We start from the raw sequence: 17,938 nt of genomic DNA, 5'->3' as shown, positions 1-17,938 counted from the left end.
CTTTCCCTGCCACTTGGTATAAATCATGGTAACCATAGACAACTGTAGCTTTAGTTTATAATTGTAGGTGCAACAATAAAGATGCTTTGGTTCAGCATAGAAATAGCAAGCAGTAAGGACATTTTTACATCTCTGACATAAATTGGATTGGGGACGTACCATTGCTGGTTTATGGACTATAGATTTGTTAGACCAGCAGTATGAGAGAGAATGGGTTTACTTGTCACTTAACAAAAGTAAGCATTTCCTGTTCTCTTATGAAAAACAACAGTGTATACTCTGCATGAGCAAAGGTCGGTGAGTTATTTTCAATAAACAGCTGTCAGCAGAATTTTGAAATGATGAATTATGGTTGTCAGTTGTAGCTGGCAGAATATACACATAGCTGTTCTGTGGAGAAGCTATATCTGTGAAAAATAAATCATGAGAAATGTAATTAATAGTGAAATTATGGAACCTTTACCACAGTGGAAAGAATCATCCAGCACCCAGCGAGGCAGTGGAAACACATCTTGTGCTGTAATCTAATCTCTCGTATCTTCAAATTATTAGTGAAAGGTATACTTCCCTCACCACTGTTAACATGAACAATACTAAAAATAGCAAAGGGAGACACCATTTCAGACCATTTATGACAATCTACAACTATAGTTTCTATTTCAATATATAATCAAATGTTGGTGTTACATTCTTACACATTTGATAAAATATGCATGACCTCAACTGATACATATTTATTTTTATCTGAGTGACTTTAAATGCTATTTAGCCTGCACTTGTTAGTTGTGTTTTTTTCGCTGAAAGTTAAAATGTGACAATCAAAAAATAAACCTTTAAATGAAAAAGTGGCCATCATTTCCATTTATGAAGGCAGGTTTGTCAAGATTAACACCTTGCTAAAAGAGTTAATAATATGAAAGCCTGTCTTTGCTAAGAGAGCTGAATTCCCCATGTCCAGCCCCATTTTCTTTAGAAGCTCCAGTAACCATAGAGGCTGCTGCAGTTTCCATTAGCACATTTTGTATTAGCTGGACAATAAAGATTTCTTATTAACATGTGTTACGGCTTCATGATGGAAACATTTCAGTCAAGATGAGAATGGTCTGACTCTTCCAGCCAAAGGTATTGAGAATTGACTTCAGCAGGAGCAAATTGTCTCATCATGTAGGGTTAGGTGCTGCTTTTTGAAGATGTTTTTAGGATTTATGCATATAATTACATCTAGTGTTTAGAGAGTCATATTTAAAAGCACATTTCACTTTTATGAAATGGTGCTATATGACACGTGCTTCGAAAACCTGTTGCCGGAAAAAGACACTCATCATGGAGATCTGAATTTAATTCATCCAGTTTTGTTACCCTGGACTATTTTCTGCTTCCTTTTGATCTAGATTTGGATTTCCACAAGCATTCTTGCACATGCTTTTTTACAGTCAGTATACAGGTTCCTAATCATAGGTAAATTTTAGGAAATAGGGAATACTGTCATCAGAAGATAATTGAGAAAGTGAAACTATAGTTCCTATTGAATCACTGTAGGCAAGCATGGTTGCGAAAGATAACAATTAGTTGTGATTATTGGTACTGCTATAGTGGTGGCATCCAGTGGCCCAGAGTGGTTGGAGATAGTGGGAATTATGCAGCTACATAAATTATAAGGGGAGCTTGCTGTCTGGAAGGTATACCTCTCCAGTGGAGGCTTTTACTGTTGGTGGCTGAAGGCTGCACCTCCATGTACTGCAGAATTAAGAGGCTGCAGGAAGGAACTGTCAGGCCTCGGGTAAGCTTTTCTGTTGCGTTTGTTTCTAGGTGAGGAATCTGACAGTGGATGGGCATTTTGGAACCTGGTCGCAGTGGAAACCTTGCACCCACACCGACGGTGCCAGTGTTGGCTCCTGCCTCTGCAGGACACGTGTGTGTGACAGTCCTGCTCCTCAGTGTGGAGGCTGGCTGTGTGAAGGACCAACCATGGAGATTGCCAACTGTTCCAGGTACACAAAACAATTTCAGGTTCTGTCATTTATGGTTGAAGTTTTTAACTGAATCAGAATAGAACCTACCCTTTGAAATCTCACCTGCAGTCCACTGATCCTGTTCTGTGGATGAAACAGCTCATAGTGATGGCCACAGCAAACGAGACATTAGAAAGTATCTCTCAGACTTTGTGGGAAAGAGAATGAGCCAGATGGCAAATAGTGATTTCAAATGCTGTGTACCAAATAATATTGTCCTCAGCTAATTTTAACAAAAGCTCAGAAACAAAAAAAAAAAAATCAATGCTAGGTAATATCCAAAGTATGATACTTTTTCTCAGTTCTGTAAGTCATAAAACTTTTTTTCTGGAAGTCAGAAATGTTTACTGTTTTGGAGGTCTCATGTCACTGTTGTATTTCCCCATTCTGCCTTGGGAGAAATATTTTCATTGTATCTTTCGGTTGTATCACGGCATCTAGATCTATTACCAGTCTGCATGCCACTCTTTAGCCACTCTTTTGTCTTCCTCAGGCACGTAACCACTCCCAGAAAAAACAGTGGAAGCAGATCATTTCAAGGAGGCTCAGAACATTGCTTATTCTGAACTGCATTAGGAGTTCACGTTTAAAACATAATACGTACTTTAATTGCAAGTCGAAACTTACATACAGGTGCATTCTGCTTACTCTCAGTGAATCTCCTTTTTGTCTCTGCTTTTTTTTTTTTTTTTTAATTTAAACCTCAGAAGCACATAATGGTAGTGAATAAAACTGATTATCCTTTTGCACAAGATACCTGGAAGCCCTGTAAGTGGAAATAGTCAATTTTAGGAAATTATTAAAAACATACCAATATAGTATATAACATCAGATCAGGAGAATGGTAGAAAAGATAAGCATGCTGTGAGATACTGAACAATCAAACAACAGCTATTGGCTGTCAGGTTTAGAAGGGAATTTGGAACATGATTTGGGACTTGATTCACGTACTACCATTGGCAGTATTACACTACTATTTGAGCATCTTACTTCTGTTAACACTGCTATATTAGTAATTCCCAGAATTTATGGATATCCAGATATTTTGTTCATTTTATGAATTGAGTCAGACATTGCACTGACAGACAACTTATTTTGTCTGTGTTACCAGATTTATTTTTTTTCAAAAACCTTTTTTCTGTGTTATCAACCCTTATATCCCTTATAATAACAAGACTCAAGATGAGTGAAATTTAAATTGGTAATATTTGTGATAAGTTACTTCAATAATCTTATGTCATTTTTATTACTGGATTTAATTAGTTTTCAGTGTTAAAAAGTGTTTTCAAAATTAAGTAAGGCACTATTTTAACTTTTGCTTTTATGATGAAACCTCAAGAACTCATTATAGTTTAGTTTTATTTTTCTTGATTTCTGTTTGTCTTCTACCAGTACAGAAAGTGCAAGCTAGTCATCAAAAGTTTTTTGGGAACTGCTGAAGTGCATCATTTTTTTGGTTAGGACAGGGTATGAAATTCCTTTTGAAGTGTTTGGTCTAATATTTTTTTCCTAGGGTATACTGGGCAGAGAAAAGAGCATCCTTTCCAAAAGTTCACAAATGCAGGGTACAGCATATGAATTCTGTTAGCTTTTTTGTTACATTAAAAATAAGGCATTGGCGCCTTATCAGAGGATCCTGTTGAAATTGCGAACTGGTGCTTTTTGACTGTTACTTATTACTCTTCTTGTTTTAGAATCATAGAATCATTTAGGTTGGAAAAGACCTTTAAAATCATCAAGTCCAGCCATTAACCTAACACTGACTGCCAAGTCCATCACCAAACTGTGTCCCTAAGTGCCACATCTATGTGTCTTTTAAATACCTCCAGGCATGATGACTCAACCACTTCCCTGGGCAGCCTGTTCCAATGCTTGGTAACCCTTTTGGTGAAGAAATTTTTCCTAATATCCAATCTAACTTCCCCTGGTGCAACATGAGGCCATTTCCTCTTGTCCTATCGCTTGTTACTTGGGAAAATAGACCAACACTGCCTGGCTGCGACCTTCTTTCAGGTAGTTGTAGAGTATGATAAGGTCTCCCCTGAGCCTCCTTTTTCTCCAGGCTGTAATCACTTTCCTTTCAGAAGAGGAAGCAAACCTTGACATTTTAATCTCCCTGAAAAAAAGACCCACAAATAATAATTGGAACAATATGTAATTAAAAGTTATCTTCAGAACTTTGTTACGGTAGTTCGCAGATGAAGTTTACCCAGAATAAAGTGACTGAAAGCAACTAAATAGCTTCTTATCTTTGTACTTTACTTCTTGTGTAATGGGGTCATCTTAGCAGCTGCTGATTACAAAGCATGGAATATTGAAAGGATCAGAGCACCTTTATTTTAGTTCAGTATTCTTTAAGAAATGGAACACGATGCAGTATTAATGACTTCTACAGAAATATTAATGGGCCAGATTCTGCTGTCAGTCACACCTAATCAGCCATTCGCTATGTATAACAGATGACAGAGCCTGAGCTTTTTATTCTACCAGAAATGGAGGCTGGACACCATGGACTTCTTGGTCACCTTGTAGTACCACTTGTGGGATAGGCTTTCAAGTTCGTCAGCGTTCCTGCAGCAATCCAACCCCTCGACATGGAGGACGCGTCTGTGTGGGACAGAATCGTGAGGAGAGGTGAGTTATCTTTTTTCTACTGTCTGTTTTAATTTCTTCTGCCCAGCTTCCACAGGACATTTTCTCTTTTACCTGCCTTGTTTTTCTCTTCCCTTTCCTTTCACTCTCTCTTTAACTCCACTACCGCACAGTAGCAGAATTCCCATTAGCAAGGCTGTGGGTCTGCAGCGGTTCTTTCATCTATCACTTAGCTGCATCCCTCCCGAGCCAGCTGAGCGCTCCTGGTAGTGCCAGAGAATTGTGCTGAAGCAATGTGCTGTTGTCCCTTGAGACCCCGAAAATTGATTCTCCTTGAAAATTGATTGCAGTGTGTTTGAATTGTAACTTGCCCAGCCTCAGGACCTAGAATTCAGAGCAAAATATAGTAAGGTCACAGCACTATGTTACTGATACTGTGAGTTCATTTTTTTCTGTCTTAAATGAATTAAGCATCTATATAACATGAAAGGAGGTTTCAAGGGCTTTGTTTTATATTCAATAAATATAATACACCTTGAACTCAAATATCTTTTAGTTAAGTTTCAGGTTGGTGGTTTTTTTATTGTTTGTATATATATTAACCCCTGAGCAGATCAAGTCAGCTCAGATTTTGATTTTACCATCTACTGCTTTGGCACTGGGCTGGGTGTTTTGTCACTAGCTCAGAATGTGAAGTTCAGGCCTCTGATTTCATTTTACATGTACCCTAATGTCTCTAATTTGTAATTTGTGTGTTAGGAATTTTAACAGGAATTAATTATTTCTTTAAATCAAACTAGAATATATTCAGATAAACTGCAACTCTTTGATGCGTCATGTTGTTTCCCAAGGCAGGCCAAAAAGCTAGATAGCAGAAGACTGGTGTTGGTGTAAGAATTCAGAGTACTGTAGTCATCCATCCCAAGAGATGTTTCCTCTTAACATCTACTTGCAGCTTACTTCAATGTTTCTGTATGGATGATTTAGTATCCTATATTGCTGTTGGATGAAAACAAAATTCAGTAACCTTTATGATGAGTTTCAGTAAGGGATTTAATTAAACACCAACACTGGCGTTTCTTCAGATGAAGAGATTCCATTGAAGGGAAGTTGCATCACACATTTATGTATTAACAGATCATCAGGGACCTGGTCTTTTTAACTCTAAATGTAAAGGATCAGTATCACAGAACATGTGAACACTTCTTGCTGCTTCAGAGCCATGAATATTTACCATTTCATCACAGAGGAGAGCATTTTGTTATTTTGTAAATTGTCTTCCAAAAATAGGTTGCCCACCCAAAAAGCCATCACCACCAAATGTAGATTGTATCTGCTGTTACATAGCTCTGTCCCAGCATGAATAACAGTTACTGATTTTCTTGAACTGAGAGGTCAGTCCAGGGCAGGACACAATGAGATGGAATATAGACAAAAAGAGTTTAGTTTGGATAGACTTTTTGGTGATGGACTATGAATGTTAGTAGTCCATGTTCATCTGAAGTTTAACATGGAATAAATGCCCAATAAGAAGTTTCAGAGAAATACAGAAAACTGTGAAACATACTTCCATGATTATAGGAGAAAACGTCCAATATTAAGACAATGGGTGCACTAAAAAAGCAGTTACAAAATGGAAAATGATACTTACAATGAGTTGAAATAATAGCAGCCTAGAAGGATTGAATTTTGGTATGTAACAGTTCTGAAAGAACAGCAGGCTAACTTTGCTTTGCTTTTGTAGCCTGCAGGTTACTTGTCCTTTCCCTCTTCGTCCAGTTCAGCAGCAATCTGGGACGTTTGTGAGTTTACTGCAGGATGCCTTTTTCTCTCATAGTTCCTCAATCACTGTTTCCTATCTCCTTGAAACACCCTTCACTCTCACCAGTCCTGCACCTTCCTCTCACTCACTAGCGTGCTCACAGATGACCTTCCTGCCTCTACCCTGATTTTAAGTTATCCATGATGTGTGCTGATACTTTCGAAGTTTTCTTTCTAAAAAGTACTTTTGAAGTTTATTTCCAGAAGGTATGGTATGTTAGGAAGTTTTGTCATACAATTTGTAAAGGAGCTAGAGGAATGAAGCATCAGTTGTTTGCCAGGAATTTTGTCAGTATCAGACCAAGTACTTGGGTAAATCTTTTCAGAGCTGTAAAAAGCAGAGAGCCCTGAGAAACTTGGCAGCCAGGGCCCATCCCACCACCCCCAGCAGGGGAGCAGGGCAAGCCTGGAGGTTATGGCCCGATCCAACCAAGAGTCTAGATCATAAGTGGTATCGCAGTGACGAGGCAGGTCTGAGCTTCAGCTGGGAAGCCAAGCCATAGGCCAGGGTTAGGATCAGGTTCAGTGGGCAGGTCTATAGCACCAAGGCCAGTCCACATGTTGAAGTTTAGACCAGGGGCCTCCATCGTGGGCCAGAGACAAGGTCTAACACTTCAAAAACAACATCGTTCAGGAAGGGGTTTATGGTCCCTGGCAGAGCTTAAATAGAGCTCCTGGGTCTGTGGGTGTGGGTAGAGTTCCCAGGTGAGGCTGCTTGGGGCCATTAGGGTTTTATGAGTGTCCTCAGGGCTCTCACAGCTTGTAGAGAGTTTTGGGCTGTGAGGGCAATGGATGCTAGTATTTTCAGTAGTCCTGATTCATGCCTTTGCTTCAGTACCAGAGTTACATCTGCACCAAATGGAAACACTTCCTTTCAGAAATGGGCCTGATACATTTAGGCAGACTGAGCAAATGTTCTACGTGCAGTAACTTCTAAGAAATGTTTACCTCAGCTTTGTATCCAGAGTACCAATAAGCAGCTTCTCAGATTTTTCTCATTTAAATTTATTGATGCTTATAAATAGCCTAACATTTTACTCTTTAAATGGCACAGCTCATATGTAAAATGAATATATGTGTAGTCTTTGTAAAAATTAGAGTTAGTTGGTTTACACATTGTGTGCATTTGTCTTTATAAAAGTGCATATTCATGTCACCTTCACGTGTTCAGGGGCGTAAATAAGGGATTCAGTTTCCACAGCCAACATTGTGCCAAACTTTGAAACAGCTTTTCAACAAAGAGTGATTTCAGTAGAAGTCCAGTGCATAACTCCATAGAAAGCAAACACAGAAAAGTCAGTGTATAGCTGAGGTAAATTCACCTGCAGATGTGAATGCATATTCAGTTTGAGAGTATTTGTTCATGCATTAAGAACTAAATGTTTGTCTAGGTTATGTTTGGTTTACGTCAGGAAAGCCATGATCCTATCATGGCTAATGTATCAGGCAGCTCTGTGCTTGCTGGTCATTCCCTTGAAATCAGTGGCAATATTTACCAGTGTAAAGGGTTGCAGATAGGTTAAGCTGTTGCATGCTCTGCTGCTAAAGGGACGTGTGTGAGGGTGGAAAACCGTTGAGACATAGCAGCAAAGACTCATATTAAAAAGCAAATTCGCCTTGTAGAAATAGGTCAAAAGTGCAGCTGATGTGCGTTTAGCCAGAATATGGAGAGGGAGCAAAACTAGTATTTTAACAAAATTTGCTAATCAGATAAAATAATTTTGTAGTTAATATTCCAGATGGAAGACATCCTGATGAATTCCTTAGGGGCTTAAAAATTTCTTTTTCTTCCTGTATGAGAAATATTCACCAAAGCCGCTGGAAAACTCTCTACGTTTTAGTTTATAGAGTCTGCAGTATTCTGTCTTGACTTTTTCATTGAGTGAAAATGTTTGTCCTCTCCTTTCTGTGGAAGAAGCTGTGGATATGGGCTCATTAAGTTCACTTGTCTCCCTCCTATCTGTGCAGAGATGAGGAACATTAGAATGAGAATCCCCTGCTTTTAGTGAGTCTAGTTATCTTTTATTACATAGGAAAAAAAGAAAGAAAGCAAGCATGGCAAATCAGAAGTACAAAAATAAATTGGCTGCAGATGAGGAGTCGATGTTTGAAAGCCCTGGAAATTTTTGGGTGTATTAGAAGATTAGAGGCAGTACATTTTGTCACCTTTTTTTTGTACAATCCTCAGCAGGTATTCAGAGCTTTTGGGCTTGTTTCCATGAGAAGGAGGAACTGCTGAGAGTCAAGTGCCTGCTCTGGGTAGCACTGCTTGATTCCGAGCGGTGTGAACAAGCCCGGTCCCCTTCAGCAGAGAAGGTGAAACACTACGAGGCTTGCTTGTGCTCCCATGGCTGTCTTGTCTGCTGGGAAGTGTGTGCTCCCATCCACCTTGCTTTCTCTGCTGCCTCCTTTTCTTCCACAGAAGCCCCTGGGAGCATATGCCCCAGCCCCAGCCACCTTCCACAGTCTCCTGGGTGGGGAATTCTGTCAATTCAGCAGTCTCAATCCAATAAGGCATGCGTGTGCATCGTGTGTCTGCCTTCAATTAAAGGAATCCAGCATTCCCATCTACCTCAGTATAGTCTGTGCTTCCCAGTAAGTCACCAGCTGGTAATCACAAGTACCCACCACATAACAGTGTATTGCATAGGAATGGGCAGGCAGTGGTGAAGGTTAGTTTTTTCTTAAATACATGCTTGTATAATATAGTTCAAAATTAAGAACTACGTGTTTAAAAAAGTAGCATCTCTCTATGGAATAAAAAGGCATATTTGTAACTGTGTTGCAGTTAGCCTGTGGTACTCAGTGCTGCATGGAAACACTGAAATAAATTGATGTTTTACTAAAAGCTGTGATCTTCATAGGAAGATGAAGAGTAATTCCAGTTGTACTAGAATTGCCTGGAGTAAAAATTAAAAAATTACTGTAGGAACTAGTGGTTGTGGACACCACTGGACAGAGGGATGTTCTCCTTTCCCCCAGTATGACAATTCCTTTATTAGGGCATTTGAACTTGGATTCACTGCAAGGGGAAATGGGAAGGGTCACTGTACAAACCCCACATTCTCTAGGCTGTTCTCCCTTCTGACCTCATTGCAGTTAGATTAGGGGAGAGGGCAGTGGTTTCACAGATTCAAGTTTCTTGCATTGCATGTTTTGTTGAATTACTGTAAAATGTTAGCCCTGTAGGTCCTGAGAACAAAATTAAAAGGGGAAGAAAGAGCAAAAGGGAAAAAGGGTTACTGAGTGACTTGAAATGCAGCCAAGAAGACATATAATGAAACTTGGCTGAAAGCCCCGTGCTGTAGCACAGCTCTCAAAGATCAATTGCAGGGATGTCTCTAGCTGTGAAAACATACCTGATGTTTTCAGAGGCTGACTGGCTGAAATGAAAATAAGATTCTAATTGTATGCTGTGTTGTGGTTTTTTCCTTTTCCTTAAAAAAAAAGGGGGGGGGGAAATTGCCACTCACTTCTGTTGATTTTTTAAAAACAATTTTCCTAAATTGAAGTTAAGTAGCTTTCATTGGCATTTTAGGGCTTTTTTGAGTTTCATCTTGTAGTTTCAGCTGCATCTTTAAATAGTGTAGGTTCCGAGAATTTGCCAGCCTTTGAAGTGCTTACTGAGTCAGTCCTTAGGTTTCTTTTCTGTCTTCCGCTTAAGTGAGCAAGCAGATGATAGGGCACATTGACACTAAAAGAGGTGCTGTATAGCATCATGAATCTCATCTAAGTGAGATTTGTCACATCTGACTTCACGTGTCCACTAACGTGAGTCATTATGCGTGAGACAGGTGTCTGAACTTCCACTACGGTCTGTAGAAATCTAGTCAATACAGGCTGTGGAGAACAGAGCAATTTGTCTCCTTCTACTGTATATTCCTAAATTGGGTCAAATTAATCATTCTAGCCTCCATAGCTTGTATTGACATTTCTATTGGCTGTAATGGGAGCTTAGATGTCTGTCTCCTATGCAGCCTTTATAATCAATGGAGAGAAATCAGTATATTGAGGGCTGTATTTGTATGATCTACATTAGGCATTTGCTTTAGGGTGACATTAATCATGTTTTTAAAAGGGCTGTTTCTTTCCGTGAACTGTTGCTCACATTTAGGTGACTACGTCATTTATAGACAGCTACACTGTACATGCTTATATTTTAAGGCGAGATGAGTCCCACCCTTAATTTTACTTTTTGCATGGCTGAATATCGGTAATTGTTGACTTCATGGCAGACTTGCTTTATCCTGTGTGTGTGTCCCAAATTAACTTAGCACATCTCCATTAAGAACTAATGAAATTGTGCAAAATATGTACTCGTTTGACTAAATAAATGGTGACGTTACACATATGTTTTGCTGGGTACATGTTCTCAACAAATGATCATGAATCACAAAAATCACATCAATGACTGCTAGTGACAAAGAACGTGTGCAGCTTTTCGAGTTTTGGGGGAGGAATATCCAGGCGCAGAACATTCCTCTGCATCTTTAGTGATAGCATAATGTGAACTGTGAATTACAAATATTAAACATGCAGGAGGAAAAAAAAAAGGTAGCTTGTATATAAGCTACTGTTGAAAAACATTTATCCAAATCATGCACTGAAGAATTCTGAGATGGCAGATTCATAAATATTGAGCGTTTGGAATTTTTTTTCCTCAGTTTACTAGTAAACTGCAGAGGAGGTCGATACAAGCTGTTAATAATTTCCTTAGCTATACAGAAACACAAAACTAAATGTCACTCCACTATTTACCCCACTCTCAACCTTTTAGATTTTGATGGAGTTGCTCAGACCTTAGGACAAATTCTGAATCATAGGCTCCAGCACATGTGATAAACCTACTGCTGTATATAACACACACAAACAACATTTTTTTTCCACAGAATTCTGAACATGCAAGTTCCTTAGTAATGAAGAATTAGAGCTTGAGGATCTTGGGGCTTTCTGCAAAAGAAGAAAAATGTTGTTATGGTTATTCTTGTTGAAAATGACAACAGTTTATACTGTCATTTCTCTTTTCGTAGAAAATGAATTACTAGAGTATTAGAGTCAGTTTTCATTGCAGGAGAGTGCAAAGTGATGGAAACTTGTTAGAAGGGGAAGAATGCAGTGAATTTTGGATGGCTGATGTAAAAAATGAGGAAATATTGTAACTGATTGATTTGTTTGTTCAGGACAGTCAGTAGTTGGAACAAGAGCCACCCAGCCACATCCATAAAATATTAGAGCACTCCTTCAGGGTCATCTGTTTTCTGAATATCTGTCGTGGCTTTGCTTTATCTGAAATAACTGCTTGGTCTCTTTAAGAGCCCCAGTCACACTTGCTGGTGGCCCAAATCCGTTGGACCTGTGTAGAGGGTCCTTACTAAGCAGCATATACTGTGGCTAGAGTTGTTGGATGGCACGCTCAAAAAAATCAGGAGTCTTAGGATTTTACAAGAAATGAAAAAACCTCACTAAAAGTTGGGACATATCTGAATGTCTTCTTATAATGTGACAGCTCAGTAATAAAATAATCCTGCTCCCCTCAAGAAGCTTGCAGGCCTCTGAATCAGTTTGCAGCCCACTGGGAAATCCTTCAAAGATTATAATAGCTGAAAACACCCTTTAAAAGATAAATAATAACATTATGAAAACAGTGCAGTTCTTTATGCCTGTAATCAATGTTTTAGCTTTTATTTTACGCATAAAAGTAGAGACACTGTGGAAAGCAAAAAGCAAGTTTAGCTCTCTGAAGAGGATGGAGATGGATCCTAATAAATGCTCAGCTGGAGACTGATAAAAGACTGCTTGCGTAAATGGTTGCCTTCCGTTTGGTTGACTCACTTCTGCCCCAGATGTATAGCCAGAACTGTTTTTAATAAAGTAGTTGTCAACCTTGCTTACGTGCTTGCAGTACAATAGCATGGCTGTATCAATCACATGGATTGTATAAAGGCACTGAATAAAGCAAACAAATGCTTCGCCCACGCAATAACAGCCTAAAAAAACCCCTCTCAAATGTTTAAACACTGTGCAGTGTGACAACTGTTAGTTCAGTGCTTTATGAATAGAGAGGGGCCCTTTGTGTAAAACATTTCCCTGTACAAATATCTATCTGAATAATGCAAACATGGGACTTTTGGGGGAGGCGTTGTCTTGGTACTAAATAGATTCTTTGCCTCTTCGTTTGCCTCTTCTCACAGGTACTGCAATGAGCATTTGTTGTGCCCCCCTCATGTGTTTTGGACAGGCTGGGGTCCATGGGAGCGCTGCACTGCGCAGTGCGGAGGAGGGATCCAGGCGCGGCGTAGGACATGTGAAAATGGTCCTGACTGTCCCGGCTGCAGCGTGGTAAGTAATTCTCAGCTTTCTCTTCAGCAAACATCTGTGGCCATACGTCATGGATGTCCCTATGTCCACAGGGCACGTGCGTATGTCAGTATGCTCAACCCCTAACGTGAGTCACCAGAGTGTGTTTGTCTCTCTGCTGCTTGGTGTGCTGAGATTCACACAGTTTATCAGAAATATATATAATTCAGCTTTTTCGCAATATCATCTAGAATATAAGCTTACTGAAGTAAGCTTGAATAGCAGTAGTGATCTTAGCATGGCAGCAGCCTAGCAGCTGTCAGCCTTTGAAGCTAAAGTGGGACAATTTTGAATGAAATGCTTTATGGGTATCAAATTTATGAAAAGAAACATATGGGAAAGCATATAGGGTTTTTTCTTATATCTGAACAAATATAGGTGATGGGTTTTATGTGATGGGAACACCAAAATGGGAGATTGCTTTCTTGAAGGTGAATGAGATGATGCATAGTAGTATATGGGTGAAGGAGAGAAACGTAGCAGAGACGTGTAGAGAGCAGGGTGACACATTCACTGCTGTACACTGGGAAGATAACCTTGGTGTGAGTATTCCTGAAGGGGCAACACTGTCAAAAACAGAGGAAAGGATGTTGTTGCAGGACAATGAGAAGCTGAAGCAAAGTCTTAGCAAGTGTAGGTAAATATCAGAAGATGAACCTTGGGGTGCTGTTTCATGACAATTTGAATTCTAATGGCGGATTGTCACTGAAGGGGGAATTATGTACAAAGGTGGGTGAAAATTTGAAGTGTCCAAAACTGCAGAAGACAGATTCTGCTGATGAATGACAGATGGTAGTGTTAGTCTCCCCAGTGACCAAGAATGAGCACAGCTCAAAGGAAAAATGAGAGTTCGGTTTTAGCCATGTTGTGCTTAATGGCTAGGCCTAATGTTGCACACTAAGGAACATGTACTCAATTTGGTCTAGAATATTAAAGAAGTTGAAGAAAAATACATTTTTTTTTTCACATATTAAACCAATTTTTACATGCCTTCATTTCAGAGAGTAAGCTTAATTCTAAGGTTTGTCATCATCTGTGGTCTCTTTGTTAGACTGGCAGTAATTCAGCACTAAAGAAAGGATCATTTATTACCTTTTTCTAATTTTAAGGTTTTGTGCATTTTCTCAGGATTTGTTCTCAATATTTACCCTGGTCATAGAATTGCATTTTCAGTAGATTGAAAACATCCAACAGGTTTGTTCTTGTCTTTCAGCTGAACTTTAAGAAGTAACCTGATAACTTAAAATTATAGCAAGTTTTCCAAAATATTTGTCTCCCCCTGATGGTACACAAGAAAAGCAGACCTGTGGTCTAGATCTATTGTTAAACCTTCCTGACTAGCATAGAAAAGAGCACAATCTGAAGTTTTTCTGTCTCAGTCATACCTGTTTATCCCATACTAATGTTAGTGAAAGAAAGCAGTATTTTGTTTTGCTGTGGTCTAAAATGAAAAACAAATGTAGCTCTGATTTTCTCAGGAAGCTCCATGAGGAAAGTAGGAAAACCTTTAGTGTAAAAATTACTTAATAATAACTGATTTGAACTTAATGTTACTGGGTTTGTAATTTATTGCTAGTCTTAGCATGTTATCTCTGCTGTGTACAAAACAGTTACTAGTTCAGCTACAGAAATGTTTTGAGTTTTTTTTTTTTTTAATTAATTAGAAAATTATTGCATTGATGGTTTCAAAAAAGTGCTTAGCTTTGGAGTACATAGTTGTCTTGCTAATACTTATGCACCAATGACCTAAGGCGGAAATCCTCTATAAACCCTGGTGTTCTTGCAAGACAAAGGACTCGAGTATAAAAATCTGTGTTCTGTTTAAATTTCAGTGAATTTGTACCTGGAAGTTACCTGTCTTGAGTCAAAAGTTTTGCAGCCATAGTAGGACCTTGTCAATAAGTGTACCTGGAGAAGAAAGTACTTTATTTCTTCTAAGAGTTTGTTTCATTAATATAGGAAAGAGCAATCTGAAATATTTTTATGCCTTCTTTTAATTGTTGAATGGATCAAATATTTGTATTCATAAAATCCTAATAAATGTGGAGCAGGAATATCAAAACTTGTTTATTCATCAAAGTTTCTTCTGCTTCAACCAAAGTTTTGGTTTTATTGTTATAAGTATATATCCTTCAAAACAATTGGAATTATCGATTTTTACCATAGTGAATAAAGGAGAAGTTATTGTGCCTTATTACTACTAATTTCCTATCTTTACTGGTGGTAGTGATATTAAACTGAGGCGGTGAAAGATATTTACTGAATCTAATTTGTTTTTAAAACCTTTTATTCCGAGTATCTCAGAGCACTTGGAAAGCTAAATAACCTTGGGAAAAGTTGCAATGAAATTGTTGGTAATCCACCCTGCCTACTGGATATCAGATCCGGAGTAAAAGATGTTCTGAGCCAAACTTTTGCTGAGTGAATTAAAGTTACAGCTGAGAGTAGACTCAAGGATTTAAAATGCCCAGTTCTCTCTTTCGACCATTAGATGATAGCTTTAATCTAAAAGGAGACTCTCCAGGTTTCTTATTTACCTTCAGTGAGAATGAACTCTGGGAAACCGTCACAATGTTTGGATGGCGTGAGTTGCCATAGGTCTTCTGCAGCTGTATGGTTCAGAGTCTGTGGTCTGTGAAGTCAAGACTTGTGTTGGTAAAAAGTGGGAAAGAAAAATGTGTAGATAGAGGACTGGAGAACGTATCATTTAATAAGATAATAACTATGTTAGGCTTCATTTCATCTTGAAATGAAAAGAAATTTTTGATACATCAGAGGTGTAGGGTGTATAAATGCTGTCTTGGGATCCCTTTTGAACTATGCCAATTCTTTGTTTTTAGAACCATTTTTCAATGGGGGCTGGGGGAGAAAAACAACAACTGTTTTTGTAAGGCTTAAGGAAGTCCTACAGGTTGTTTGCCAGCAGTATCAGGGGACCAGATTTTATGTTGTAGGAGAACCTACCTCTTTTGTTTTCCAATCTGCAACCAGACTGTGAGACTGCAGTATAGCCAAATCTAATCTATTTAGTTGTTCTCATTTTGCTGCTTTTACCGTATTCATGGCTGGTGTCTGTGTCCACCTAATGATTTATACCTCATAATTTTTACTGAGCATTTTTCCTTCCTTTTAGTTTGGTTGTATTGTTCTTAGTCCGTAATATCACAGCAGGCGGCTACTGCTTGTGTTTTGCTTTTTGCATGTTTCTCATCAGTTAGTTCCTTGGCTTTATCTGTCTTACAACAGAAGTCATCCAAGCCACTTGAATATTTTTATCTCTGCAATTATTGCAAACTTAGCATCTTATAAAATAGCAATGATAATAATAATAATAAATCTTTTGAGACATATAAATATTCCAAAGACAGAAAAACATGATGGTATTTAAGATGCATCTCTTGCTGAAGTACACTCAATACATGAAAACAGATGGCCAGAGACTTAGGACTGAAAGCATTTACACTGAATATAGAAAACCATAAATCTTTATGATATAGGAGAATGAGACCACAGAGACTCCTAAAGGTCAAGAAGATGAAACTCTAAATGAAAATCTGGAGCCATAAGGACCTGTCAAGGTCTTTATGTTAATCAAAGTTAGTAAAGAATGCTTGAAATTGTCTAATAAGAGGTAGGACCATGACAGCCAAATTTAAGAGCAGCTAAAATCTGGTAATAGAAAGCTTAAGTGGATCACAAAACGGGTATTACTCTCATGTATTCAGGTGATACATGTGCTAGAGAAGGAACTGTGGAGTTTTGTGGACTGTGCTAATATGACTCAGAGGACAAATATCTTCACATTTTACAGCGTACTCAGATAAGTTGTTCGTTTGCTTCAGAAAATGCTTCTTTTCCCCTGAGAAGCATAATCTCAGCTGAATTTGCCTCAGGCCAGTAATAAAAAATAACTTTTTAAAGAATTATTGCTAGAGTAAGAAACCTAGTTTGAGGCTTAAGTTGGGTGACATACTTTACGTATATTTGTCTGTGTTTTCATTCCAGTCATGCTAACATATACATTAATTTTAGTTTTTGTAATGGCAGACTGGTAAAGTGTATATACTTTCCATATACCAACCAAAGCAAGTGGAATTAAAAAAAGGAGGAATTTTGTTTGTTTCTTAGAAATAGTTGCTAGTGTCATATTCATATTCATATTATTATTACTATTATTATTGCTATTATTGTTTCCATGTTCTGGAAGCGTGCTGAGCACAAAACTTTGGGAAGAAAAACTATCTGTATTCTAAAGCTTTTATTATGACACAAGATAAAAAAAAAAAAGTCTTGGAAAAACAAATGTCAGAAATGTTTTCTTTCATTAATTTTTTAAAGGGAGTTTGAAGATGGAAGCTTTTCAGAAGCTTCTGATGGAAGCTGTCCATCAGAGAGGACAGTCTGCCTTTAAAATACTTGCCATCTCACAAAACAAACTCCAAATTCCTAGTCTAGAGAAAAGGGACCAGAAAGGAAGATTGTTGTTATGCTTTTTCATGGTTCTTTTTTAAGTTTCCATTTGACCTCTTTGAGTTAAAGAAAAATAAAATAATGTATTATCTATTGCAAAACCAGAAAACATATTCTCACAAGCATGAGGTACAAAAAATGTACTTCTTCTATGACATTTGCCTACTTCATGCTCATTTCCTTTTCCGATGCTTTTTTCTGTCTGTAATGTAAACTCCGTTGAGTATTAGATGGTTTTTGTATGTTTTAATAATTTTGCAAGGTAGAGCTGTCTTTGATGCTGCAGATGCTATTGCAGTTATAAGCAATGCCAAGTAATTAAAGAGGGTAAAGCAAAAAAACCCCAACCAAATAACCCCACAAGGAATAGTTTCAGAAAATGCTAACACATATTGATTAATCGTACATGTGGTGCTCAACTTTGTCAGTTGAGTTATCAACTTGACATGCATAGTCAAGGTAAACATGAATTATAAACTGGTTCAACTGATGTGCGTATATATCCAGATGTGAGGTGTTTAAGGTAGTCTTTAGCTACGCAGCCACTGATCATTCTGCTGTTTATTTAATTTCCAAAGAGACTAAACTGCAAGTTGTTTGCTTTCTCGCTTAAATCAGAGCAGTGCGAAGCATCCATTTTTTGAGAAGCATGTAATTTTAAAAATAATTTAAAGTTGAGAAATGAG

General features: G+C 38.2%; 1 protein-coding gene across 18 annotated transcripts in view; it reads left to right on the top strand.

The window, feature by feature from the left end:
- SEMA5A (semaphorin 5A) overlaps window positions 1-17,938 on the top strand; it is a 356,558-nt gene that overhangs the window by 267,517 nt on the left and 71,103 nt on the right. For all 18 annotated transcript variants that reach the window (XM_054816286.1, XM_054816279.1, XM_054816269.1 and 15 more), the window contains 3 exons: window positions 1,810-1,991; window positions 4,503-4,646; window positions 12,617-12,764. In XM_054816286.1, the coding sequence (XP_054672261.1) occupies window positions 1,810-1,991; window positions 4,503-4,646; window positions 12,617-12,764 (474 nt within the window). The remainder of the gene's footprint in view (window positions 1-1,809; window positions 1,992-4,502; window positions 4,647-12,616; window positions 12,765-17,938) is intronic.

This window comes from Grus americana, chromosome 2 (assembly GCF_028858705.1).
Source record: "Grus americana isolate bGruAme1 chromosome 2, bGruAme1.mat, whole genome shotgun sequence".
Taxonomy (NCBI): Eukaryota; Metazoa; Chordata; class Aves; order Gruiformes; family Gruidae; genus Grus; species Grus americana.
Note: the sequence above shows the minus strand (reverse complement) of the source record. Positions and strands in the feature narration are given on the sequence as shown.